At 62.3% G+C, this 26,668-nt stretch overlaps 3 protein-coding genes across 4 annotated transcripts; 1 reads left to right on the top strand and 2 right to left on the bottom strand.

Annotated features, from left to right (window-relative positions):
* Positions 1-10: 10 nt before the first annotated feature.
* Positions 11-2,691, top strand: AP1S1 (adaptor related protein complex 1 subunit sigma 1). Its single transcript, XM_087948626.1, has 5 exons — positions 11-143; positions 548-726; positions 1,436-1,544; positions 1,732-1,869; positions 2,172-2,691. Exons 1-5 carry the CDS (start codon positions 141-143, stop codon positions 2,217-2,219), a joined length of 477 nt encoding a protein of 158 aa, XP_087804752.1. The 5' UTR covers positions 11-140; the 3' UTR covers positions 2,220-2,691.
* Positions 2,692-5,477: 2,786 nt separating this feature from the next.
* VGF (VGF nerve growth factor inducible) lies at positions 5,478-8,754 on the bottom strand. The gene is given in 4 exon segments (XM_026690784.2): positions 5,478-5,704; positions 5,707-5,754; positions 5,757-7,122; positions 8,675-8,754. Coding segments are annotated over 3 exon segments (1,494 nt in total). The 5' UTR covers positions 7,102-7,122; positions 8,675-8,754; the 3' UTR covers positions 5,478-5,603.
* A 12,425-nt stretch (positions 8,755-21,179) lies between these two features.
* Positions 21,180-26,342, bottom strand: NAT16 (N-acetyltransferase 16 (putative)). Of its 2 annotated transcripts, none has more exons than XM_026690787.2 (4): positions 26,204-26,342; positions 24,624-24,830; positions 23,424-23,648; positions 21,180-22,684 (listed from the first exon to the last, which is right to left on the bottom strand). In XM_026690787.2, the coding sequence occupies exons 2-4, from the start codon at positions 24,807-24,809 to the stop codon at positions 22,136-22,138; spliced, it is 960 nt and encodes a 319-aa protein (XP_026546572.1). In that variant the 5' UTR covers positions 24,810-24,830; positions 26,204-26,342; the 3' UTR covers positions 21,180-22,135. The 2 variants fall into 2 exon arrangements, with proteins under 2 accessions (XP_026546572.1, XP_087804738.1); XM_087948612.1 differs by lacking the exon at positions 26,204-26,342 and adding an exon at positions 25,568-25,813.
* Between the last annotated feature and the right edge of the window lie 326 nt (positions 26,343-26,668).

Below are 26,668 nucleotides of genomic sequence, written 5' to 3' on the forward strand. Positions count from 1 at the left end.
GCGTCTCCTGGCAACCGCCCGGGTCCCGGAAGTGCCCGCCGCGAGCATGCGCGGCCGGAGGCACCTGGGCAGGTTAAGGGCGGAGAGGAAGCGGCTGCCGGGCCCGCCTGGGACGCCCCGCCGCCGCCGCCGCCGCCGCCATGGTGAGCAGGGCCCCGGGGATCGGGCGCGCCGCCGGGGCAGGAGCGGCCCGGGGAGGCCCGCGTGGCTTCTCCGGGCGGGCGGGGACTCTGGGCGGCAGGGCGAGGCGAGGCGGCCCCGGGGAAGGCCGAGGCAGCGCGGGCTCTGGCGGGCAGGATCCCCGCCCCCAACCCCCCGAGAACCGCGCCCGGCGTGGAGGCGGCGCAGCAGCAGCAGCAGCAGCGCGGGGGGCCGGCGGGGGCCTCGGTGGCGGCGTTTCTGCTCGTCTCCCGCGGCCGCCCGGCCCGGTTCCTCCCCGCGCCCCGTCCCCCGCTGCCCGGCCTCCCTGGGCCGTTGCCGGGCACGGAGAGGGGCGCCCTGGCTCCGTCCCCGCTCAGCCGCCGCCCCTCCCCGGTGTGCCCCGCAGATGCGCTTCATGCTGCTCTTCAGCCGGCAAGGGAAGCTCCGCCTGCAGAAGTGGTACCTGGCCACCTCGGACAAGGACAAGAAGAAGACGGTCCGGGAGCTGATGCAGGTGGTGCTGGGCCGCAAGCCCAAGATGTGCAGCTTCCTGGAGTGGCGGGACCTGAAGGTGGTCTACAAGAGGTGTGACCGCCTCCCCCTGCGCCCCTCCCCTGCGCCCCCTCCTCTGGGGGGACGGCCGGCCGCTCCTTGGCTGCCTCTGCACCCCTGGCCTCCTTTCCGGGGAGGAGGAGGGGGCAGGAAGAGCTCCCAAGGGGGCCTCCTCCTGCTCCTCGCCTGGGCCTTGAGCCAGAAGCAGCCTGGTTCTTGGGGGAACAGGGGCGTTCCCCCGGAAGGCCTCTCCCCCCTCCCGGGCCAGCAGGCCCCCTTGCCGGAGGGAGCCAAGGGACACCTTGCCACATCCCGTGCCTCCTTGCTCCTTCCCTCCCCGAGGGCCGAGCCCTACCTGCTCCCCTCCCATTGGGGGTCTCGGGGCAGCCAGGGCTCTTGCCTTGGGCCTCCCGTGTCCCCCCACAGCGGCTGGGCTGAAGGGGCAAGGGGCGGCCCGGCTTCCCCAGCCCAGTCTCCTCCTGGTCTTTCCGGGCTGCTCTGGACGGGCCAGTTTCTCTGCTCCGCTCCGTTGGGGGTGGGCTGCACCCCCAAAGGTCAACCGGTCTGGAGAGGAGAAGACGTTGAAGTGCCTAAGCAGCTCCGGCTAATGAGAGCGCAGGGCTTTCTTGGTGGTCCTCCATCCCTCCCCCCTCCCTAAGGGGTTTGATGTTTCCCCAGGAGGGGGAGTGCCTGCCGTGGGGCAAGGGACTCAGGGCCCCTCCTTCCTCTCTCTCTGGCCCAGGTATGCCAGCTTGTACTTCTGCTGTGCCATCGAGGGGCAGGACAACGAGCTGATCACGCTGGAACTCATCCACCGATACGTGGAGCTGCTGGACAAATATTTTGGCAGCGTGAGTCCACAGCTGGGGTTGTGGCAGCCCCCTTCTTGCTCCCAGCCCCCTGGTGCCCCTCCCCTTTGTAGCCTCTGGACCCGTGGCCGTTGCTGGGCCTGCATTGCCTCCAAGCCCGGAATTGGGCGGGGGGCACTTCTCTTTCCCCACAGACCGCTAGCTGCCTTGTGCCCCTGCTCCTCCCCAGGTGTGTGAACTGGACATCATCTTCAACTTCGAGAAGGCCTACTTCATCCTGGACGAGTTCCTCATGGGGGGCGAAGTGCAGGACACCTCCAAGAAGAGTGTCTTGAAAGCCATCGAGCAGGCCGATCTCTTGCAGGAGGTGGGGGCTGCCGGGGGGCGTGGGGGAGGGCAGGCCGCTCTGCTGCACCCACTGCCAATGGCTGGGGGCGAGGAGGAGAAAGAGCCCCCCAGCTCCTTCGCCGCTGCTGCTGCTGCCTGCCCTGAGTCACCGCAAGGGGGCAGCCGTAATGCCAACAGCAGGGAGGGAGGACCCAGGCCTGGAATGGAGCCACCTGGAACGGCTGCCTTGCTGGGGGGGATTTCCCCGGCTGGCGGAGCATGTGCAGAGCGCCTTCTGGGAGCTGGTTCTCTCGCTTGACACCCCCCCCTTCCATCCTGCAGGAGGACGAGTCCCCTCGGAGCGTGTTGGAGGAGATGGGACTGGCGTAGCTTGGCCCCCTTCAGGATCTCAGGCCGCCTCCCTTCCCCGCCCCTCCTCCTCCCCCCACGCCCCACAAGCGCTGCGGAGACCCAGGGCTCCTCGTGAGACTCCGGCAGGGGGGCAGCTGGGCTCTGCGGGCCCCGACTTGCACAGGATCCGGGGCAGTTTCTGTCGTGGTCCCGGGTGCTGCCGCTGGTGGTGAAGGGCCCGTTCCCACCCCCTTCCACCCCCACAGCGTCCACCTGCTGCCTCCGAGTGACCTCTGAGCGGGCCCAGGGCGCCTGCCTTCTCTCTCCCTCCCCCCAGGGGTAGCCACCTCGGGGGCTCCACGGCCACCGTAGAAGAGCCACCTCCTGGCACCCGAAGGCTGCTCCCTGGATGTTTGGGGGAGGGGGTTGCCTGCCCTCGGACCCTGCCGGCACAAGGAAGGGGAGGGGGAGGCCTCCCCCGGGTTCCCTGGAATAAAAGGTGTCTGGAAGAGTCTGGCCTGGTGGTGTTTTTATGCCCAGCAGGGTCCCCTCACGAACAGCCAACCTGGAAGCGGCAGGCGCTGCCAACCCTCTTGTGTCCTTGGGGGAGGGTCCCAGCTATTGCTTTGCCCCTGGGGAGGGGAGGGAGCCCGGGCGCACCTGCTGCTGGCCCTGGAGACCTTCAAAGCAGGGCGGGAAGGACGGGGGGCCAAGGTAGCCTCGGGAGGGGGAGGGAAGGGGAAGGGCTGGCTGGCTGCCGCTAGATCCCTCCTGCCACCCCAACTTCTTGCCTGGCCTCAGGGCACGTGGGGGGCTGGAGGTGTCTGGCGAGGCTGGGGGTGCAGGGAGAGTGGCCGTTTGGGCCCCTTCCCCTCTCTCCCCAGGGGGCCCAATGGGGTTCTCCTCCCGCTTAGCCGAGAGGCAGGCAGGGCCTGGCCTAGTGGCCTCCTGCTTCCAGCCTTGGGGGGTGGGGGGGCACAAGGGCTGGGTTGGCCTGAGGAGTCCCCTTCAATCAGGCCCCTTGCCCTCCCTGGCCTTAACGGGGGGCGCTCAGTGCTGGAAGGCCAGCGTCTTCCCGCTTGGCAGGATGGTTTCCTCCCAGAGGGCCTGAGAGACACACCTGAGAGAGGCCCTGAGCGCTGGAGTCATTCGGACGTCCTGGGTGGAGCGTCCCCTCCCCCCCCACGACTCACCTGGCACCTGGTGCTCACAACGGATTTGGCGGCATATGGAGGCGGGGAGGGGAAAAAAAAGCACTAACTCCCCTCCACCTCCAGCCTGTTAAAGAGGCTTCCTTAAGGAAGGTGGAAGGGCCGGAGCCGTCCGGACGTCCAGGAAGGCTGCTTGGCCGGCAGGCGCTGCTCCCCAGAAGGGGGGGCTCCCAGCTTCAGCCAGGGGACAGAATGCAGCCTCTGGTATTAGGCCGGGGGGCACTAGAAGCACTGTGCAAGAGCCACCCAGAGGTCCAAAAGCCGGTCTCCAGGGGTTGCTACTGAGCTGGCCCAGGCAGCTGAACCGGCCTCTTGTCTGCCAACCTTCCTCCGGCCGTTTGGGGGCTGCTGAGGCTGAGCCCAGGAGCAGCCACAGGGCTCTGCGCATCCCTCTTTCACGGCCCTCCCAGGAAGGCCCCTCCTGAGCCTTCCCCCCTGCCAGCACTGGCCCCTAGGCTGGGCTCTCCCCCATGGAGCCCATCCCCACGGTTCCTGCCTGGCTGCCTTCCCCGTTGCTTTCTCCTGGCAGAGGCGCCTCCACTCCTCAGGGGAGATCCTGGGCAACGAGGCGAACTGGAAGCCCTCCCCAGGTCAGCTGCTGGCCTGCCTCGCCTTCACGGATGTGGCAAGCGAGGCTTCCCCGGCTGGTGCCGCTTCCAGGGACCTCCGTGGGGAGCTGTGGAGGGGCCCAAGGCCGGCTTCTCTGCTCTGCTTGGCGTGGAGGGTCTGTCAGCCAGGTGAGGGGGGGCTGGCCCTTGCCACTCTGCACGTGTGCTCGGAAGCTCCTTTGGGAAACTCCTCCGCTGCAGCCCTTCCCTGGGCTAGTTCTGGGGAGGATTGAAGGTTTTCCAGTTCTTGTATTGGGGGCAGAGGCCCGCCTGGCCTGTAGCCCACCAATGTGCAAATAATGAGAGTAACTCATAATAAAATAGTTGCTTTTATTTCTTAGCAAAACTAGTAATTCGACATGCTATTTACAACAGGGCAAATGTGTTTTTATTTCAAGTGCAACAAAATGGACCAGACATCAAAAAAACAACTTCTGCTGCTTGTTTGTACAGGACTGGACATCACAAATTGAAGAAACTTGCACACTCTAGAACTGATGTCAGTGGAAAATTCTCACGCGTGCAAACTGCCCCGTCAGCCTCTGGTGCTCCCCCAGGTCGACCCCTCTGGCAGGCAGCTCTGGATGGTCATGAATGGTCACAAGCAGGTCTACTGAAACATGCTGAAGGCCAACCCCCCACCCACCCCTTGGAGGGTCCCTGGGCTCTGGGTGCGGGTGATGTTCACGGGACTCCCTGGGGCCAACCACCTGCCCAGAAGTGGAGGGCGAGCGTGCGTCCTCTCTGTCCCAGGTGGTCCCCTTTGAGCAACGGGGGTCAGGGTAGCCAGGAGGAAAAAGGGTCTCGGGAGCTGGCGAGAGGCCAGGGGATGTGGGGATGTGTCTGCCCACCTCTCCCTTCCCCTGGCTTCCCACGGTCCACCCCACCTTCCCTGGGCTGCCCTCCCAGTTAGGAAGCGGGTTTTTCCCACCACCACCACAATGGGAGGCAGATTCCCTCTCCTATGGGGCCGGCCTGATTCAAGGGCAGAACTGGAGGCACCCTCTCCGCCCCGCCGGGAAGCCTGACACGAGAGACGTGGGAGGGCGAGGGAATAGGGATTATTGAGGGGGTGGGTCTTGGTTGCCACACCCAACTTCTGGTCTCTCCCCTAATTCTTTTTGGCAGCTTCTTTCTGCCAGTGCTATGAAACACGGGGGCTTCTTCTCAAGAGTCCTGCCAAACAGGGTGGGAGGGGGACCCAGAGCTCCCAAGGAGTCGCGATGCAACCGGCACTTTCACCGGAAGCTGCCGCCCTGGGACCGGAGGGCTCGTGGCTCTGCCCTGCCCTGCTCTTGCGAAGGCCTCTTGCCTCACTTCCTTCGGGACTCCTAAAGGGCCTGGGGGGGAATGGGGTCACGCGTTGCTCAGAGGGGCTCCTTCAGACTGGGGGTCGGGAAAGGGAGTTCCCTTTCCCCCAGTGGGGGCAGCGGTCTGAAAAGGAAGGGGGCTGGCTGCCCCCAAGCACCGAACCGTGGGACCGTTCACCAGGTGGGGGAGATTGACTGCTCCTGAATCATGCAAGAACCCAGATTTATGTCAGAAACACCGAGTGGCCAAGTTTCTTTTGGGGGGGGGGGGGGAAGCGGTTGCCGCCGCCTTCACTAGAAAACTTTGGGGTGCTTCATGATCAGCAGGTTCTCCAGGTAATTCTCCAGGTCCTCGTCGCGGGCTCGGAGGTCGTAGTAGCCATCCCGTGGCCCCAGGGGCCCGGCAGGTGGTGGTAGTGGTGGTAGACGGGGGTTTGGAAAGTCCGGGGTCGATGTGGTTGGAGAGCTTGGCGCTTCTGTCCTTGGCCTGGTACCGCTTGGGCAGCGGGAACGCCTTCCCGTCCCACACTTCGTTCCAGGCGGCCTCCTCCTGCTTGGGGGCAGGTGGCGGTACGGCGGGAAGGCCCTGGGCATGGGGCGGGCCTCTTGGCGAGCGCTGGGGTGAGGGGGCCTTCTTGGAGGGTTTGCTGTGGGGCGGGGCCACGGGCAGCTTGCCCCTCCCTGGGCTGGGCTCCGGCTCCTTCTTCTTCTCCACGTGGTTAATGATATCAATGACGTCATCGGCAGGCAGGTGCAGCTTGCTGGACAGCTCGATCAGGCGGTCAATGGTGTTCGGGTCGATGTCTTCCTCCTCCTCCTCTTCCTCCTCCTCCTCCGGGGTCTCGTTGGACCGCTTGTCTTCGGCCACATTGTCCTCCCCGTCTCCAAAGAGGAGGGAGGCCGCCTTGCCCGCTCCTCCTTCGGACTCCTCCTGGGCAGCCGCCCCTCGCTGCCCCTGGTCCGCGTCGGCGTCTTCTTCGCCATCCTTCAGCAAGTACTGAAGGAGCAGATCGGAGGCCATGTCTGCCAGGCGCTCTTCCTCGGCGGCAGCCCGGCGGGCCTCCTCTGCCTGCCTCCGGCTCTCGGCCAGCTCCTCGTAGCGGCGCTGCAAGAGCTGGTGTTCCAGATGCTGCTGCTGCCTCAGCTTCCGGGCTCCGTCCCAGGACTCCTGGGCGGGAGGCGCCTTGCGCTTAATGTTGAACTTGAGTTGCTGGTACTCTTCCAGTTCCTTGAGCACGTCATCGGGGTGGGGGCCTTGGGGAGGTTCGGTAGGGGGCATTTGGTACCTGTAGGAAGGTTCCTCTCGCTTGTTGGTGGGGCTGTAGTGTTGCAGCTCCTTCAGCATGGACTTCAGGTTGTCCATCTCCGGCTGGTCAACCATCCTTTCCTGTGCCAACTCCTCTTGTGGCGGTTGGTCTCCGTCCTTCTTGGGTGGCCAACCCGGCATGCTCTCTGGCTCTACATCGGAGCTCCTGGCCTCACTCTGGACTCGTTCCTCGTTGGCACCGGGCTCGGGGCTTAGGGGTGACTCCTTGGAGTCCTGGGGTGCAATCTGCAGTGCTTGCAGGAGGACAGCGGCCAGGGCCTTGGGGTCCACGTCTTGGAAGAGTTCCTCCCTGCTGCCCTTCTGCTTCCCAGCGCCCGGCCATTCTTGGTTGGACTCTTCTGGAGCTTCATCCCACTGGCCCTCCAACCCGGGAGGAAGAGGGGCAGCCAGGTGGAGATGGCACTGCACCAAGAGGCAGAGAAGAAGGATCCACATCCCTCTGTGGAGAGGCTGGGCCCAAAGCATTATGATGCACCCCTGAACGATCTGGGGGGAGAGAGAGAGAGAGAGAGAGAGAGAGAGAGAGACAAAGGGTCAAGGTCAGAGCTTGAGCGTCCCAGGAGCAATGGAAACACGTACGACCTCCAGAACCGTTTGGCAGAAGGAGCTGGCTGGGGGGGAGGCGAAATCCCCCGTTAGCTGCTGGACTGTTTTGGGAGGGGGAATTCTTGGCCAACTGCCCAGCACATGGGTCGCAAAGTGACTCGGGGTGGGTGGATCTGCTCCTTGCAGATGGGCCCGCTGACCAGCACTCTCCCTGGGCTCCTTTGGCCTGAAGGCGTCCTGGTGGGCCCCCTGGCTGGGGCAGGAGGGCTCCAAGGGGACCCTCAAGAACGATCCCAGAGCAGCTGCCTCTGGAGAGAGCCACAGTCTTCACCCTCCCTGCGCCACGGAGGGACATTGCCTCCACCATCACCCCCCCCACCCCCACCCCCTGCGAGTCTGCACTCACACCTCCTGCCTTCTCCACAGAGCATCTTCGGGGACGGGGGTGGGTCCTCCTTTGAAACGAATTACTACCATTGATGCTCCTTGCCAACTCACCCCAATCGCTCACTTGTTCAGCCCAATCCTCTGGGAGTGGACTTGTCCCCCCCTCCCCCATAACGAAACCCTCTTTTCATAGAATGGGCTTCTCGTGTGCCTCACCTGGTTCGGGTGGGGGTGGGGCGGTGATGGCATGTGATGCTTCTGTCTCTGCTCCCTTCCGATTTTGGAAGGAGCGGCTCCTGCTTCCCTTGGCTCAATTATCGCCGCCCCCCTCAGCCAGCCAACCAGCTCCCCCCGCGCCCCAGTCACTGGTGCAGATGGTCCTGTGGAGGAGGGAAAGGAGCAGCCTTCCGTTCCTTCCCCGGCAGAGCAGCAGCAGCAGCAGACCGCTCTGCAGTCCCCCACACCCGCCGCCCCTGCCGGCAGGGAGTGCTGAGGAAGCGCAACCCCGGCCCCCTCCCCTCCAGATTCCCTCCGGAGACCCTGCTTCCTTTCGCCCGTCCGCCTCTAGGGTCTCCTTCGGCCTCTCGACCCCTCAGCCGCGCCCCAGATCCTTTCCTGCCGATCGATTCCGCCTCTCCGGAATCTCTTCGAAAGAGCCTGGGCGATTTCCGCAGTGTTTACGACGCCTCCCCGTTCTCCTTGGAGACCCTCCGGGAGCCTCGCCACTCCTCCTCCAGAAAACAACGACGGGAGCCAGGTCTCCCTCCCGCTTCTCCCGCGAGCCCGACTCAGCCAGGTTGAGGCATTTGGGTCCCTCCCGCTTGGATGCCGGAGTGACGCAAGTTTTTCCCCTTGCCCCGGCCGTGTCCACCTCCCGGAGGCTCGGCGATCTGGCTTCGTCGCCCGCAGCCCGGGCTCTCCCACCAAGGCCCCTACGACGGGGATCCCTCGCCGACCGGCTTTCTCCTGGCACCGGATCGCGTGGCTCGCTCGCCTCTCGTTCCCAGCAAATCCCCCCTCCGTGGATGGGCGAGGTCGGGGGGGTGTCCTCCTCCCCTTCTTCTCGGGAGAGGGAGGCGCTCCCGCCCACCCCGCCAGCGCTCACCGACGTTTCTCTCGGCCCGGGAGGGAGGAGGAGCGCGTTATCGGCTCGGGTGTAGCTGCGCCGCCGGGGACTCCACCCTTTCCCCGGTCCGCCCGTTCGCCGCCGCCGCCGCCGCCGCCGCCGCCTGCCTTTTCTCGGGCGTCGCTCTCTGCCGGGTCGCCTTTCAGCACCTTGAACAGCGGCGGGGCTGGGCGGCTGCTGCTTTTGTACTTCCAGCCAGGCCCACGTGGGGGCCTCGATTGACGTCAATGTTCATTCATAAAATTCGAGCAGGATTGGAGGGGAGTTCCGCGCCTGCGCGAAATGGCCACCCAGCCCGTCGAGTGAACGAGTGAATGGCTGCCTGTGGCTGAATGAATGAGAGCGGAGGGGATGAATGAAGCACGAGAACGGGAGCAGCCGAGGAGGAGAAAGCCGCAGGAGAGGAGGAGGAGGAGGAGGAGAGGCGTGGATTTGGTGAATGAATGAGACACTCGGAGGGAAGGGTGGGAGGGGCCCAGGTCCAGGGAGCCCCCGAGGAATCGCTCCACAGCTTCGCAGGGGCTTCCCCGTTGCCCGAGCCAAGAAACGGAGCCGCGGTTTCTTCCCGAATCGCGTCGGCGGTGCCTTCCCAGAAAGCTGGCGGCGGCCCGGGGGAGCATCTTCGGCGGCCATGCGCGGGCGGGGCGGAACTGGGGGCACGCGCGCTGAGACGCCTCTGCGTGCACTCCGTGTTCCGCGTGCCAAGCGCGGGATCGGGAGGTCTCTCCGGAGCGCGCAGGGGATAAACACGGGGACCCCAGATCGGCGCAGCGGTCCTTCTGCCAGCGCCCCGAGCAGAGCCTTGGCCGCCGTGCCCTGCCGCGCCTACCGGCCGCCGCAGAACCCTCCCTCCGGCCCACCCGTGCTTACCTCCAGCTCCGCGCCTCGCTCCGTTCTTCTCCCTCTCCCTCCTCTCTGCCCTGTCCTCTCAGGCGCGACTCCTTTTGGATCCGTGCGAGGTTTCAGGAGAGGGTGAGTCACCTCCCCTCCCCTGCAGTCCCGGCGGCTCTCCCTTCCCCCTTCCGTGTCCTTGGGGGTGCAGAAAGCTGCGCTGCCTTCTGCATTGACCACCCCTCACCTGGGAACTACGATGGAGGGGATGAGCAAACCGGGGTCTACGGTGCTCGAATCAAAGCACGCGGGCTCCCTCCTCTTTCCCACGTCTCCCCCTTAGTGAGTTACCAGTATAAGAGTGTGCTTGCGGGAACAGGGGGGACCCATGGTGGCTTGTGTCCTGGCTTCTTCCACTTGGGGCAACGTCAACTCCTGCAGCCATCTGTTCACATGCCAGGATCTGGACCCGGGCACGGAACACCAAAGGCTTGTTGGGTGCTCCTTTCGAGGGAGGGAGGGAAGGAGGGAGGGGGGGGTCTCTCTGCGGCCCTGGGGATGGAAGCGTCCTCCCAAGGGTGGTCTTCTTCTAGGGTCTGAAAAGGAAACGCCAAGTATGGCCAGTTGGGATTAGGAAACCAGGGTTTCCAAACATTGTCAGATACAACAGGAAAAGGTGCTGCCCATCTAGCCCAGTCTTCCCAACTGGGGGGGCTGCAGGCAGAGGACAAGCTGGCTGAAGGTTATGAAGACTGAAGCCCCACCCAGCTGGAGGAGAGCAATTCAGTCATGGCTCTCCCGCTTCCTTTGCCCACCCAGCACTGCACATCCCCAGCCAACAAGTCCAGGCACCAAGGAGACCCCCAAATTTAAGAGGAATTCTGACCATCTATAAAACAGCTTAAGGGAGGGGGAGGGGGAGGAAGTGGTTGTTCAGGGGATCTTGGGAAGGAAGATGGAAGGAAGGAAAAAGTTTTAGCCTTGAGGGAAAACGGCTAAGAAGAGATACGATAAACCATCTTCAAGCCTTGAAAGAATGACGCCTAGAGAAAAAAGAAGACTAATTCTTGTAACTCCAGAATGAAGAACAGAGCCACGATCTAGGTGACGGGAAGGTGGATCCACTGGATCAATTCTGGAGAAAACTTCCCAACGGAACGAGAAAACTGATAGTAGCTGCAAAGAAGGAGAGGCTGAAGTGAAGTCTTTCAGTTGCAGAGCCCCTTCAGTCCCTCAGACGCCCCACAGTTCTGCTCCCCCCACCCTCCCCGTGAAAGGGAGGCATCCCGGGGGTCCTGAACTGAGTGCAGGGCCCCCCAGAGGACTCTTCTGCCGCCCTTGTAGGGGGGAAGCACTTCTTCCACTGCATCTGGATGTCGAAAGAGCATCCAGCGGCAAGAAAAAGTTCCCAGCCAAGAAGGAACAGCAACAGGAAGGAAGGTCTGCTCGGCCAGGTGGAGCTGTGGGAAGCCAAGGAAGCAGGTGGTGGGGGGGTGGCGGGAGGGGGGGAGGCTTCTCCCTCCAGGTAGCTCTTTTGGCCAGCTCGGGTCTTTCACGTGTCCGGCCACACCCTCCGTGGTAGCAGCTCTGTGGGGGCATTAATCCTCCCTCTCCTTCCCCACCCACCCCCCCACCCACCCCCTGCCCGCAGTCAGCATGCATGGGAGACTTGCAGACTGGAAGGACGGGGACCTGCCACGGGTGGGGGGGGGGGGCTGGAATTCCTCCTGGGGGCCATTTCCCGTCCGTCCTTCCCCGAGTGAATGAGCTGCTGCCTCCCAGGGCTGATGCCGGATTTCCGGCCTGTCAGAGTTTAGATTGATGCCTGGAGAGTGAGTCACTCCTGCAGCAGAAGGCACTGATTGTGTGAATGAATCAAAAGGGCTGGACTCCTCCTGTCTGGCATCAACTGCTGCACTCCAGAAACCCACCAACTCCAGTGGGGAGTGAGACCCCAGCCCTGACTAAGGAAGGAGGGTGGGAGAAGGCAGGCAGAAAGCTGGGGGTGCGCTGGAGTGGGTATAGATGGCGGGGTGGAGGGTCGTGGATGACTTGTGGCTTCCTGCTCGCCTAAATCTTGCCTAATGGCCCTCAGTCGCCACCAGGGATAGGAGGAGACCACCAGGGAGGCCCTGGTGTTGCTGGCCACGGTGGACCTGCAGCTGCAAACAGGACATTTTCCCAGGTGTGGAACAAGAGTGGCTTTTGTGCCCCTCCCCTGTCACCTTAAGCAGGAGGGGCTGGGATTGTACAGCAACGGGCATGAAGCAGTGTGCAATTCTCCACCAACCCCTGCTCTTTTCAAACAGGCCCAAGAAAGAGACCGGGCAGCAGGGCGTTGTTGGGAAGATGCAGGGCCTGGACTCACCCCGGTCACAGGTGGGTCTTCCCCAGGGCCGATGAGCCCCCTCCAGCCCCCAGGGCTTGCCACTTCCATTCGACGTGGGTCCCGTTCCCCCTACTGCTGTGGCCAGAACGGCACCACTCCTGCTTCCAGGGCCAACCTGCCAGCTTGAAGCCTCCTTTCCTTCCTGCGCCAAAGACTCCTTCCCTGCTCCCTGCTTTCATCTGCCCCCCCCCCCGCTGCACTTTTCACATCCCTTTGGCCCCCTTCCTTCCACCTCTCTTCCTCCATGCCCATCTGGCTTGGGTGTTGGGTAGACTCCACTTCCTGGGCCTGGCTGTGGTGTGGTCCCCAAGGCCAGACGAGAAGGGGTCCAGCCTCACTTCCAGCCAGTAACTCCTCTCAGTATCTGGGACTGGGAAGGATTGGTGGAGACCTTCTTTCCACCACCCCCAGGGGCTAAACGGGGCCGCCTGAGGGGCCGCTTGCATTGGGTGTCCCTGAAGGAAGATGGGGGGGGAGAAGCCCACCCTCAGCATCCGTCCAAGCCTGCCCAGAGCAGGGCTTGGCCTGCGGGGCCCTTCTGAAGGGATCACCTGGTGAGACCTGCATCCAGGTGGACCAAGCAGTTCTTGTGCCCCAAATCCTGGAGCTGCTGGGATGTGGCAAGGAAGGGCCACAGTTCCTCGGCTCCTCCAGATTCCTGGCCTATCTCTGGCCGAGGGAAGTCATCTAATGCCCCTGGAGGATAGTTGGAGGCCTCTGACTAATGACCCCTTTGATAGGAGCCTTCCTAATGGCTGGAGAAGTAGGGAGAAATGGGTGCTGATAGCCCCCCGTCCTTCAGCAGCTGGAGCCTCATTGGGCTCCTCTGTTCCAAGAGAGGAGGATGTTCACCCCACCCCCTTCCAGCCTCGCCACCAAATGACTGTTGCTGCTGGTGGGCCTGAGCAGTGCTACTGTACGGGGGTGGTGTGACTCACAAGTAGGCTGTGGAGGAGCCAAGCAACTGAGGAGATGACAAAGTAGCCTTCAGTGTTCCTCCTCAGGAGGGGCTGGGTAGCATGGGGGGGGCAGTGGGTGGGGGCAAGGAAGCCAGGGCAGGTGTGTCCAGGCTCAGGCCGTAAGGGAAAGCGGGCCGAGAACAGGGGCTCTGGTCTCCAGGGGCTGCCTTTCCAGGGCTCCTCGGGGCACGTCTGCCTGGAGGGGTCAGGCAAGCAGGCGAACAGCCTCTTCCCCCAGGCTTACTTCGGGCCAAGGGGGAGTCTGTCATGAGGCAGCCTGTTGGGGTGGACGAATGGCCACTAACACCACCGGAAGGTGGGCAAGGGAGAAAGGGAAGGCCCTGAGAACCACTGGCAATAAAGGAGAGGGAGGGGCGGGTTGACTCTGAGGTCACCCTGTTAGCTGTAGGCTGGCTCTTCTCTGCAGTGGCCCCACCCTCCCTTCGGAGATTAGAAATGGGAGAGGGGGCTGGACTAGAAGACCTCCAAGTTCCTTTCCAATTCGGCTACTCTGCCCCAACCCTGTCAGCCTTTCCTAAGGCCCTGAAGACCAGCCTATGTTCCTGACCCTTCCCTGCTGGATGCGTCAAGGGTCCCGTTCCTTTAGTGCTAACTGGCCAAGAACATTGGTTGCTTAGTTATCATTTGGGGGGATTTCCCATTGTTTTTTTTTTTTATTGTTTTAAAAACGTTTTAGTGTTTTCATATATTTCTTGAACTGTCAGCTGCCCAGAGTTACTGATTAAGATGGGTGGCTATAGAAACTGAATCAATAAGCAATGACCCCCGGAGTGGCTAACCGCCAGCTGGGCTCCAGGATTGGTCAGTCCTTTGTGCACCTGCCACTTATTCTGCCATCTGGGCTGACAGGATGGTGAGACTGAAGGTTGTGTGTGTGTGTGTGTGTGTGTGTGTGAAGGTGACCGCAGAAGCCCTGGTGAGTTTGGCGGCTGTGGACAGTGTCCTCCATCGGGGCTCTATCTCACGCACAGCTCACAGCCAGGCCGGCTAACAGTTTGACACCCCTCCACCCCGGGATCTGGTGTTGCTCAGGATCTCACAACGGGGCCCCTGGGCCAGCTTGCATGTCTGAGGCAGGGCTGGTGCACCCTCAGAGTGGGGGGCTTTACAACAGCGCTGGTCCTAGGGAGTCATATTGGGGGGGGGGAGGCGCTGGATCTCATCAAGGTGCCCCTGGTGTGTTTTCAAGGGCTAGGAGAGCCACGTCTCCTGGGCGGCCACCAGCTACCACGCAGCCACGCAGCCGTTTCAATGCCACCCTTGGTTAAATGGTTCTTTCGGCACGAAAAGGCCGGTCTGATTCGGATCCAGGGCCCAGCTGGCAGGAAACGCCCCCCCCCCCCACACACACTCCCTTAGCGCGGTCAGGAGCTGCGGGCCATCTCGGTCCTCTGGCTGTTTGCTCTTGGACCAAGCCTCGGTCTGGGGTCATTCCCGCGTTTGGGGAACTTCCGGAAACCTGCAATCCGAGCCTGCAGAAGGGCGGCCGGCTTGGCCGCTGGGACCGGCGGCCCCTCCTTTCAGCACCTCGGAGAGCTCCCCTCCCTCCGGCTTTGCTCTCGGCCAGCCCTCCCCGCCTGCCCTGGCCTTTCCTTGGGGAGGAGCCGCCTCCCTTAGCTCCAGCCCAGCTTTGGCTCCGCTTTGGGCCAGGGCTCCAGTACCCCGAGGAGCCACGGCCGCCAACCTGCGCAAAGAGAGCCCTGGGGGATTCCTCCAGAGCAGGAGGGGCCCAGGGTTCCGCCGGCTTCGTGGAAAGAGCCGCGCGTTTTCTCTGCCATCGCCCGGGTGCCCTGCTCTGCTCTTCCCGGGGCTCTTCGTTGCCTCCCCGCTTAACGCGGACTAAGCCGCTCCTATGTAGCTTCCCGCGGTCGGCCAAGAGCGGCCAAATGCTGCGAGGCCGGAACGGTACGGAGATGAGAGAGGAAAGACACCGGCGAGAGGCAATAGCGGTATATAAGGGTGGAAATTTAGACCGGATGAAGTGAGAGGGAAAAGTTGGCTCAGTATCCCCCCCCTCGCCATTGCACCAGGCAGCTCCTCATGTTTTCCTCCTCTAGGAAGCGGTGAATCATAACCCACCCACCCCGCCTTGCGCGCCTCAGCTGTGATCAGCCGCCCATCCTCCCGCCACTCGGGGCGGGCGGGCGGGGGGACAAATCCCACTGCAAGGGGCGAGCAGCTCCAATCCCCAAATCAGGTATGGGGCGCCCTCCCCCGCCACGCGTTCCCAGCTCACTGCCGGTCCTGGGTGGGGGCGGCGGCTGGAAGAGGAAACGGGATGAGTCACGGATAATGAAGGTTCGCAAAGGAGAAGATGATGTTTTTTCCGGCACAGTCTTGGGCGTCTGCCCCCCGCCCCCCACCCCTAGAGCGCGTGCCAGGAAGGGAACCGTCTCTGAGCTAAGAGGCTAAGAGGACCCAAAGTTTGGAAGGCCGCTCAAAAGGCCACCAGAAGCAGGTGCCAGAGCTTCTCTACCCCACTCCGCTGCTCACGGTCCTCCCCGTGCATACAGCTCCCCCCCCCCGATTTTTTTGCTCTGGAGGCCACAGGGTGGGTCTGGCCTTCTTCCACCCCACCCATCGCAGTGTGTGGCTGCGTGGTAGCTGGTGGCCGCCCACTCTCTGCCTCCGGTCATCACATTCGTGGTCGCCTCCTCCTCCTCCTCCTCCTCCTCCTCCTGGATCCGCTGACGCAGTAAACGGCTGCAGAGAATGAGTCACGGAGCTCGCAGAGCGCGGCGAAGACCCGCCGTGCTAAATTTAGTGCAACAGACCGGCGGAGAGGGGCTTTAAAGGAGCGTCCAGCATAGAGATACAGCCAAGCCACTGTGGGGCGGTGGGCAGAAGGACAGGTCAGCAACGCTTCTTCAAAAGCGACCACTGAGTGGGTGGATCCGAAAGATTCTGCCAGGGCTTCTATGGATCGTCAGATGAGGAGATCACTGAGGGGGGGGGGGCGTCCATCCGTTTCCCGTCTGAACACGGTCCTTTGAAGTTCCCAAGACACGCACAGCCAAGTCAGTGAAGGGATCTACTTGTACAGTGGTTAAGCTGGACCAGTTTCGATCCTAGTTCTTGAAGGTCCTTGGCCTGACTTGGCAGTGGGAATCCAGTTTTGTCCCCTCTGTCTTTTGAGGCGTTAGGCAGACGGGCTTACTCCGCCTCCACACCCATCCCCAATTTCCCCAATTCCCCAACATCTTCAGCCATCGCTGCCACACTTAAGTAGCAGCCTGTTTTACAACCGCCTTAGCCCGGGGAAATCAGCTCGTTCTTAACACAATTTCCCAGCTCGGGAAACAGGTGGAGCGAGCGAGCGAGGGAAGGAGAGCGCTGTGGTTCTGAGCACGTTGCCTTAAAGGCCGTCCAGGCAACCAGCTCCATGTTTACAGGTGGTGCCGCCGGGTAAGGGAGAGCTTCTCCTTGTTTGCCTTGAATTTCCCCTTATGGAAAGCGCTGTATGTCTATCTCTCCCCCGCCTTGGTAAGTAAGCCCTTCCACCCTGACTGGGCAGAAGCCCCTCCCAATTGCATCCCTCACGATTCCTTCAAAGATGGGGGAGGGGTGGAGTCCATCCCAGCCCTTCTTGCCCCAAACAGCCTTTCTCCCGCCCCTTCCTCACCCTGGGGGTAATCTTGGCAGAGGTTCCAGGAGGCGTTTATGGGGGGGAAGCTTGGGGGGGTGGTCGAGGTTAAGCCAGGAGCTTCTGCAGGGGCCTCCTCCTCCTCCTCCTCCTCCTCCTCCTCCTCTTCCAAGGCTGAGCACTAAGGAGGGAGGTTTGCACTCTCCAACGCTCTCCAAGTCTGGAGAGAACTTTGTGGTGGGGGAGCTAATGCAAGGGAAGGTCCAAGAACAAACGTCTGAGGCCACTCCTCCCCCAGAGTTTGGTCTCCTGCCCTGCTCTGGTGAGACTCTCCCTCCAACTTCTCCAAAGTTCCTTCTGGAAGGTTCTGGAGCTCTGCTGCGTCCCCCTGACCCCCACGTCTTTTCATCCTTCCTTCTGAGGAGGGGGCAGGGAGAAGGGGGCAGTGGGTGCTCTTAGTTTTGACTCCAGTGTGGAATAACTGCGCTGAGCCCCTCCCGCAGCCTCAAATGGGGCCAGGAGGAGGGAGGCCCGAGTTCTGGCAGCCAATCAAGGGGTTGGTCCCAATTGTCTCACCAGATCATCGCCTGAGCTGTCCACCCTGCCTCCTTTCCAAAGAGAAGCTGGGAGAGGGGGCTTCCTCCCGGAACAGCAGGGGAGACCCCCTCCTCCCACTCTGAGCAAGGGAGGCGGGTCCTTCTCCCATGGCTCCCATGCCTAGGACCAACTGCCTTGGCCCACGAAGCACAGAGGGGGTGGGGGTGGGTGGAGGTCCCAGGGCCTGCAGCGGGGCCTTGTCTGCTGAAGCCCCCCAAGCGAAGGCATCTTGAGCAAAGGTTCAGGTTTCAGGCTGTGCCGCTTCTCATATAAGCCTGGGAGAATTTGGGGTGCAGGGATGAAGGGGTTCCGCCTGCAATCTCTGTTTTCAGTCAGACAACCCCAAAAGGGGGCTCAGCCAAGGTAGCCAGATGAGAAAGTTTAGCTGGTTTGGACAAAACCCAGCCTATCCTCTGAGCCCCCGGAGGAGCAGACACGGAGAGCTGGGAGCGTCCGTGATGCCAGGCAGCCTTTATGCAGCAAAGCTGGGGGCTGCCTGCTTGGGAGACAGAAGGTTGCCCTTGGCATTACTCTCCACAATTTCCTCAAGAGTTTTTTTGAAATGGGGATCGGCACCCAATTCCTTTGAAGCGTTTATTGTGACGGTGCCAGAGGCAGCAAAAGCCATCCGAGCACCTATGGGATTCAGCCTTCCGTACAGAACTAGGTGAGAACATCCACGAGACTCAATGCAGCCAAGAGGCAGTTAAGGGGAGCAGAGGAGGCCCCCGAAAATGGCAAGGAACCTGAAAGGCAGAAGAAGTGGAGGCGGTCAGAAATAAAAGCTGCACCTGTTTGGAAGTGAGTGCAGGGGACTGAACAAGGAACCTACTAAACTGAATGAACATCAAGCTGATGAAAGTTGGATTCAAATGAAAGTAAGGGCAGGACTATTTCAGAGGTTAGCAAAGGAAGAGTGGACTTGGATTAATGTTACACAAACAAACAAACAAAGAGCTGGCATTCAGTATTTTTAATATTATTAATGTTAGTTTCCAGAAAAGGAATAATGAAAACGAAAACCTAAATACTGCGAAAATACTGAGAATGGTTAGGCCTGCAGTGTAACTGGAGAAATGTTAAAATCAGGAGGTGGATTGCATGTGGCTGCATGACTCGGTCAACACGACTCTGCAAAGGCTGCCACTATAAAGGACATTCCTTGTTCTTTTACCAAAAGCAAAAGGTAACAACAGTGAACGCAAACAAAACCGCATTTTTGGAACTGATGGAACGTGCCTGAGAATAAACAGTTCACTAAGGGAATGTTTTGAGAAAGGGCCAACAATAAAAGGCCAGGAGAGATTATTTTTCTTCTTAACATAATACGTTGATGATCTCTGTAGAAGGAGCCGCTGTGGGGAGGTTTGGGCTGCGTGGGGGGGATGCAGGTGTGCTGGAAGCTTTGCATGCGGGGCACGGAGCCACAGAAGGTTGGAACTGGCGGGTTGGGGGTCACCTAGCCTGGCTCCATGCCAGGCAGGAACAGAGGCCGCCCCAGCCTCCCTTAAAACTCCCCCAGAAAGGACATCCATTAATTCTGAGGCAGATGTTCTGCTCCAGATGTTAATGTGCGGTGGGCAGAGAACCTGAATGATCTGCTGTCCTGGTTGTATTGAAAAATGCCAGCCTACCAAAGACCGAGGCAGTTGCATTCAAGCTGAACAAATAATCGTGGCTCCTACTTCAATGAAAACCTAGCACAAAGATAGTTGACTTTGGCAGAATGCTCACTCAAGATGTCCAAGGGGAAAAAAAATAAGGGTAGCAAATGCTGATAGCCAAGTAGTTGGGGGCTGATTGCAAGGAACAAGTGTATAACTTCAGGTGCTCCTGGTTTCTAGACCTGAAATGAAAGACAGAAGCCGGCTGCCTGACTTTGGGGCCATCCCTTTCTTTCAGTCCAAACCACCTCCCAGGGTGGTGGTTGCTGTGGGGGAATGGAGGAGGAAGGAAGGAGCGCTGTGTGCACTCTCTACTCTGGGCTATTCATCAAAGACCATACAGGCAGGACACTAAGAAAGTCCAGGGGGCTCCAAGGCTGCTTCTGCCCACTATTATTTTGGGGCACCAGGACAAGCGCCGTGGGGGAGGGGGCCCTCCTGTGAGACCGGGCCTCTCTGGCCAGGAGGGTCCCAAGGCAACCAGCCAGAGAGGAGGAGGAGGAGGAGGAGAGGGGCATTTAAAGGACAGGAGAGGAACTGGGAATTGTGGATCTGCCCGAAACCAGCAGGGTCCTTGAGGGAAGAACCGGCTCAACCAGGCTGGGCTATGGGGGCTCCCCGTGTTCCTGGGCCTTTCATTCGCCCAGCTGTTTCTTCTCCGGCCTTTTCTGCCCCATCCCTCAAAAGTGACGGGCTGTCGATCAAAGGGGCCCGCAACCCTTTCGTCCTGGTGAGGCCTTTGAGGGAGGAGCTTCCGGCCACTTTCCTCCCAGTGTCCGTCCCAGGGAAAGCGGAAGGACAAGCCAACGGTCTGCCATTCTAGCTCCACAGGTGCTGCTTCCTTTTTGCCCCCTGGCTGCCCTGCCCCACCTCTGGAAGAGAACTCGCCCTATGGCCCCGAAAAGGCCACCCCAGGGAACTAGACAGAGGCGCTGCAGCTGTGCTGGAAGGGAAACTGGGTTTGCATGCGGCCCCTCCCCTTTCTAAATGGCCATTCTCTCCAGAGAATGGAGGGGGGCTCGTCAGTTACGAGGGAGGGAGGGAGGGAGGGTGTGCCCTCCCCACCTCCCAGGAGGACGGAGTTGCAAGGGTGGCTTGCACACACACACCCCCGGGGTCAAAAGGAGGGGCGAGGATAGGAAGAAAAGGCTGTTGTGGGTCAGGGGGAGGAGCGAAAGAATTTGCATTGAGGGGCTTCTCCCTCTAATGCTCCAGCTCACTTGGAACGTGAGCCTTGGGGAAACTTGGCCGAGGGCCCAGCAACAGGACTTGGCGACCTTGTGCCACCCTCCCTCCCCACATGGCCACATTGACTGTTGCCAGGAGCAGCGCCTACGTCAGAGCAGCCCCGTTGCCAGGCTCCCTCGCTGCAGCCGGGTGGCTGTTGCCAGGGAGGGCAGCAGAAGCAGCTGCGTCCCTTGGGGCTGCCCCCTCAGCCTGGATGGAGCCTTGGACCCAGCTCTGCTGCCTGCTGGGGTGGACCAGGAGCTGGCCTTGGGGTGCCGCCTGGGAGGGAGAGGGAGGGTCGGGGTATCTGGGTAACCCGGGCCAGAGGAACGGAGTGTGTGAGTGCGTGACTTTGTGTTAGATTGGGCCCTGGCACCACCTGGATGCCTCCCGTCTGCCCTGTACCTGGGGACGAACCTGGCAGTTGAGCCCTGCTGGGTGGCAGCCCCCACACTGGCCGAGCGCTTGTCGTCCTCGCCCGCTGCCTCCTCCGTGGGCCACTCTCCTCTCCCGTGGCCTTTCCTGGGGTGGCTAATCCTATTGCAAGGGCTTCTTGGGGGGCCCCTCCCTCTCAGCCACCTCTCGACTCCCCTTGACTTGCCAGCAATCGGGGCTCCTCTGGGCTGGCTCCCCCTCAGGAAGGGGGCAGGGCGCTCTCTGCCTGCCGCTGGGGCCCTTGTGGCTTCCGCTCCCTCTTGCCTCCTGGCAGAAAGACGGCCATTTCCGGTGGCCTGAAGGAACCTGGGGCGGGGGAGGCTCCCCCCCTCCCTGCCTCCAGTGGTGCTGCACAGCTGTGCCTCGGTTGTCCTTTCTGACTGGGGGGTTGAGTTGGGGGCAAAGCCCCGTCTTCAGGTGAACCTTGTCAGGATTCGGACTTGGACACGGGATGGAATCAGCTTTGGTTGCCCTGTTGGGCAAGATCCCTTCTTGGAATCTGGGGAGGGGGGTAGAGAGCACCCCGGTCCGGCTCCTTTCCGGCCTCTCGGCAGCTTCCAGGGCCATCCAGAGGGCATCCAGAGGGACTTGGAGGCTGGTCTGGCCAGGGTGAGAGGAGGAGGAGGGGCAGGGCAGCCTAAAACCAGCTTGACCTCTGTGTGAAGCCACTGGGTGAGACAGTCATAGGGCAATTTGGGGCTCGGCCCCGTCGGTGTGCTGAGGGTATCCCCAGCTCTGCCTCGGTCTGCCCTGGAGGGGCCCATTCCAGGGTCTGGGCGGGGGAGACCTGGAGCAGAGAGGAGCTACGCCTCGTCCCCCAGGAGCAGCTCTTGGCGGAGGCCCCACAGTGGGGACCATGGCTGGAACGCTTGACCAATGCCCAGCTGTGGGCCTCTGTGGGGCAAGGGGCCTGGCCGCGGGGACTCTGGGCACGAAGGCACCCAGCGCCGCTGAAGGGTCTGCCGCCACAGAGGACCTCAGCTGGCCCCACAGGCTAAGGGCTGCCCACGGGGCCACCTTGCGCCCGTGGCCTCCCAGGGGCAGCTCCCTCCGTCCTTCCGGAGGCTCCTGTCTGGAGGGCCTTTGTCCCCTAGAATCGGCCCTTCCCTCGCTCAGCCTGGCTGGAAGAGCAGCGGTTGGCCTTCCCCACTTGGAAGACCAGGGTGTGGATGTGCGCTGGGGGGCAGAGTCGCTGCTTTTCTGCCCTGGCCCTGCGGAAGGGCCTCCCGCTGGATGGGGAGCTCCGGCTTCAGCGCCCCCTGGAGCGTGGAGGACTGAGGTTCACTCAGAGGTCGAAGGCTTTTCACTGGACTGAGATTTCCACCATGTCTGAATGCTGGATGCCAAGGCTCCTGTGGGGCAGCAGTGGGGCATAAGCAGGATGACTGTGAGGGAGAGACGGCCAACAGCCAAAGCACTGAGCAGAGGGAGGGAGGCCGAGAGCGAGAGCATCTAGGCTGAGGGGGCTTTCGTGCCCGGGACACAGGTTGGGGCCCAGCCCTCTGGAGAGGCCACCCGTCCTCCCCTTCCCGTGGGCTGCTCCCTCGGGAAGGGCTGGGGCTGCAGGCCCTGGTGCAGGAGCCAACAAGGGGTGGGGTGGGGCTCGCCTCTTCTGCACCGGGATGGCCTGGGCGTCCCCACCCCCAAGAGGGCAGGCTGGGCTTGTCGGAGAGGCAGGGAGACCCCTGGTGGGCAAGGGGGCTCGGGGAGGGAGGAGGCTTTCTCGGGGCCCCTTCAGATGTCAGCCTCCAGCAGGTACTGCTCGGTGTAGTCCTTCGCCAGCTCCAGGCCCAGGGCCTCCTGGCAGAAGGCGGCCATCTCCAGCCACAGCTGGGGCTCCAGGAACAGCTGGCACATGACGCCGCCCTGCAGGCCGGGCACCTGGAGGCGCAGGTGGTGGACCAGCTGGCTCTTGAGCTGGGCCAGGTTGCGGCCAAAGGCGTCGATGTTCAGGTACTGCCAGTCCTTGCCCAGCGGGATGGCGAAGGGCTGGGTGCTCAGGGTAGCCACGGTCGGTCGGGCCTTCCGGTCAACCACCCAGCGCAGGCTCTTCTTCTGCAGGAGGCCCAGGTTGCTCCGGGTGGCCTTGAAGGGCTGCCAGTCCTGGATGATGGTCTGGTTCGGCAGGACTTCGCTCCGGAAAGCCTCCCTCAGCACGACCTCCGGCACCTCTCTCTCCAGGAGCAGCTCCGAAGGCTCCAGGCGGAAGCCCCCCCGAGCCAGCACCACAGCGTCCAAGCGGGAGAGCAGCTCCTGGGCCTGGAAGCGCAGCAGAAGGATCCCCTGGGAGGGGAGGGGTCTTTGTCAAGGGGGGAGAAGAGCCTGGCGGGGCAGCAACCGAGCCATGGACTGCTGCGGGGCTGACTCCCTCTGCCTGCTGGCCTCTTGGGGCCGGCCCCGCTTCCTCTGGCCACGGTAGATGGGCCCCAAGTGGACCCTGGGGGCCTTTCCCAAGAGGAGTGGAAAGAAGGGGGCGAAGGGAAGTGGGCCCAGCCACGAGACTCCCTGGCAGGAGGGGGGACTGAGAGGCTGGGCTTGGCCAGCAGCTGTGCCATCCCCTCCTGTGCCTGGGAGGGGCCTTGGGCTGAGCAGCTGGCCACCTCCCCTCCCTCGGACTCTGGGGTCCAGAAGGAGCCAGGCTGGGAACAATCCGCTGTAATCTCCGTGGTCAGAGGCCCTTCTGCTCTAGGGGTCTCCTCCTCGTCCGGGCCCAACGGGGACCTCAGCCTCCTCCCCAAAGAGCCGAGGGGACCGCAGCATCGGGAGGCAGGCCCGGGCATGCAATCCCAAGGGCTGGGGACTGTGCCTTCTGGCAGTGCCCCCAGCCTGGCTGAAGGACTGAGTCCTCAGCCTCAGCTTGCCGGGCTGCCCACAACCTTGAGCCCTGGTTTGCACTCCCAACCGGAGGCGGCAGTTGGCCCTGCGTCCACCTCTCACCCAGCCCCTTGGTCCACTTGGTCCCGCCCGCCTCCTCTGCCTCCCCCCAGAAGGGACAGGTGGCTCCAGAGCGGGGTCCATTCACCTGTTTTGCAATGACGCGATACTTCCTCAAGTCTTTGGCCCCCAGCTTGTCGTCCCGGGTCAGGCGGGACACTTTCACTTCTGGATGCTTCTCCTTCACCATGGCAGAGCAGAATCGCTGCAAGTCCCCAGCCACGCCTTTGCCACGCTCCCAGGGTGCAACGCGCAGCCCCTCCACCAGGGCCGTCTCTCCCGCGTCAATGATGTAGACCGACTGGAGCCCTATCTGGGGGCAGATGGCGGCGGGAGCCGAGAGTTAACTCTCAAGGGGTCCGATGGATGGAGCAAGCACGGGAGGGGTCCTGGCAAACTCCATCAGCCCCACCGCACCCCACCAAGGAAGCCCCCCAGGTTCCTTGATGGGGACCAGAGCCCCACCTGACGCCCAGAGGAACAACCCAGGGACCAGGAAACTACGGCTTGCTCTGAAGGGGAGGGGTGGGGGTTTTCCTTGGGGGCCCTTCTTCTCCAATTGATGAAACTTGCGGGGGGGGGGGAGCATCCAAGCAGTGCTTGGCCTGAGGATTCCTTCCCAAAGGTTCTGGGTGGGGGGGGGGGAGATGTCCCAAGTGTGGCCTGTTCAGCAAAGTGAAAGACCCTTTGGAAGAATTCTGGATTTCTGGTTCAGGGGTGTCTCTTCTTCCGCTTTGAAGACCACAAAAGGGACCGCACGGCTAACCCAACCTGGCCCCCAGCCAAGGGCTTTGGCGGGGCAATGCATGTTTAGAAACTATTTGTCAAATTCCGGCTGTTCCCTTCACAACCTGACAAGAGAAGTCATTGGGGCGCAATCCGTGTGCCTAAGAACAGGCGAGGCCGGGTCCCCCCTCTTCCTTGGGGGGCTTCTCCCCATGTTGCCTGTTGCCAATGTAGGGCCAAGTGGTTTGTCTGGAGTCTGGACGGTAAGCTTGGCTGGACCCTCCACTATGGGGAGGGAGGCGCCCCTCTTGAGAGCCATGGGCAAACCCAGAATGCTGCCATAACTCAGCCTCTCTTGAAAACAGAAGGATGCAGCGGTGCCCCCTGGACATTGGGAGGCCAGGCTCCTGGGGTCGTCCCCTTGGGGAGGCGGTCACTGGGCAGCCAAAGGCCCCGTGTCCTCCTCCTCCCCCTCCCCCGCCCATGACGGAGGGTCTCGCTGCCCGGCTTCCATTGAAGCTGAAGGGTTGGGGAAGAGAGGCAGCTCTGCCCAGGCTCCTACCACTAGGCCATTCTTCTTGGCCAGCACAACGGTGCGGTTCGGCTCATGGATCCAGGCATGGTAGCGGCTTGGGAGGTAGTCGAGGCCTCCGTAGATCCCCTTGGAGATGGCCAGGATCTCCTCGAAGTCTCTTTCCGTGGCAATGGTGAACTCCAGCTGCGAGTCGGCTGCACTTTCCAGTTTCATGGCTCGCACAAGCAGCTGCGGCTGCAGGGACACAGACATCCATAAAGACCCCGGGAAGCCCCCCCCAGCCCTCCCCAAGCAGCCCAGCTGGCCTCCAGTAGGGCGCAGGGCGCATGGGCTTGTGACAGGCCCCCCTTGGGAGGGACGGAGGATGAGGGTGGGCAAGGAGAAGAGGAGGAGCTAAGCCCAGCAAGAGAAGGTGGCCCCATGATCCGTGCGAGCCATTTGGTCATCTCTGCCTAGCTGGTCCTTCCTGCTTCCCGTAGATTTCAGCAGAAGCCCCCCTTGGCACCCTACAACCGGGGGGGCGGGGGGGGAGGGGGGCACGTTGTCCCAGGACAGGTTGTGCCTTTGGGGAAAATGCAGCCTCGGGATCTGGATGGAGCAAGTATATCCGCCCTCTCGCATCGAGTCCAAGTCCAGGCAATGGGTGGCAGTCAAAGCTTCAGCCCAAAGCCCTTTTTGGTTAACCGTGCAGCCACCACCTCGGAGTGAGGGAGGGCAAGGACCAAGGGCAGGCTGAGCCAAATGCCAGTGGGGAACACAGAGACCCACCTGGTGGCCCGGAAGGAACTGCTTGGCCAAAGATGGACGCGACCAAAGTCCCCTCTTCCCATCCCAGGGTCGGGCAGAGGCTGTCAGCCCAATGCCCTTGATGCGACCTCTGCCCTTTTGTTTCCCCTCCATTTTCTCCCCCTGGTGGCGGGAGCCCCCTCAGGCCAAACAGTCTGAAGAGCGGAATGGAAGTTCAGCCTCACCTCCCTCAGTGCAGGTTCGGTTCCCTGGCACCTGAACCGGCCCACAAAGCTTGCCTGACAAAATCGCCCTGGGGAGGGGCATACATTGCTTCCCCCTCTCCCATTGCCCTGCATTTTCTCTGAGAGAGGGGGAGGGAGGGAGGGAGGGGGAGAGAGAGAGGGGGCACCTCGTTCTTGCTGGTCAGGTGATGAGCCCTAGAAACAGAAAAGGCACGAAGCGGGAGCGCAGCAGTCCCCCTTCCTTGGGAAAACCTGCAGGGCGGAGCTGGGAGTCGAGGAGCTCCCCCGACCAGACCCCCTCCAGCCAGCCATCCTCCCCTGGCCAAATCTTCTGCTCCGCCCTTCTCAGGGGAAAGAAGAGCCCCGCGGGATCGGGGCCGGAGGAGACCTTCCCTTTCCACGGAAAGCTCCCGGGGAGCGAACGGGAGGCCAGGAGAGAGCCAACTCGCGCCCTCTCGCCGCCGCCGAGGCTTTCTCGGTTGGAGGAGCTGCCGGCCGCAGCCAACTTCCCCTCCGGCCTCGGCGGCAGAAAGGAGGGAGCGGGACGCGAGCCGCGAATCCCCGAGCAGCCCCTCTCCCTCCCCCCCCTCGCCACCCGCGGATGCCGACAGGCCGATGCAGGAAGCGTCGCCATACCTGCGGAAGCGCAGAAGGGCCGGGAGAGTCGTGAGCCGATGGCGCACCTGCCAGGAACCTCTGGCCGTTGCGGTCTCGGGTGGCCGGCCGGTCCTTCTCGCCTCCCAGGAAGGATGGAGATAAGCTCCCCCCACCCCTCCCTTGGCCCCGCCCACGAACGGCCGGGGGCGCCTGCTCCCCCCACACTCTCACGCGCTTTTACGTCAGTGTTGGGGGCAGGAGAGGGCACCCGAGGAGAGCGTGGGAGGCCCGGCCAGGCAGATGCTTCCCTCCCCGCCGGCAGGTGCCGGGCACCGGCTGCGTTCAAAGCGCCAGGGCGGCCGCCGCAGGCAGCAGCTCCCACTCTGGCAGAGCCCGATGACACCCGCCCGGCTCTAGGGAGCCTCCCCCCTTCCCGGCCCTGGAGGAGCCGGAAGTCACTTTAAGGGGTGTCCAAGGCTGGAGGAAGCGAGGAGAAGGGGCTCT

This window comes from Notechis scutatus, unplaced genomic scaffold (assembly GCF_049901735.1).
Source record: "Notechis scutatus isolate UNSWTSFEM ecotype Mainland unplaced genomic scaffold, rNotScu1.2 NSCUCTG29, whole genome shotgun sequence".
NCBI classification, from domain to species: Eukaryota; Metazoa; Chordata; class Lepidosauria; order Squamata; family Elapidae; genus Notechis; species Notechis scutatus.

Bases quoted from the DNA above. Each gene is read 5' to 3' on its own strand.
- AP1S1 (XM_087948626.1), top strand. The intron at 727-1,435 runs GTGTGACCGCCT...TCTCTGGCCCAG, and splicing joins CTGAAGGTGGTCTACAAGAG to GTATGCCAGCTTGTACTTCT. The intron at 1,545-1,731 runs GTGAGTCCACAG...GCTCCTCCCCAG, and splicing joins TGGACAAATATTTTGGCAGC to GTGTGTGAACTGGACATCAT.
- NAT16 (XM_087948612.1), bottom strand. From the start codon at position 25,681: ATGCAGGGCAATGGGAGAGGGGGAAGCAATGTATGCCCCTCCCCAGGG. The intron at 24,831-25,567 runs GTGAGGCTGAAC...GTGTCCCTGCAG, and splicing joins CCGAACCTGCACTGAGGGAG to CCGCAGCTGCTTGTGCGAGC. The intron at 22,685-23,423 runs GTGAATGGACCC...CTCCCCTCCCAG, and splicing joins ATCGCGTCATTGCAAAACAG to GGGATCCTTCTGCTGCGCTT.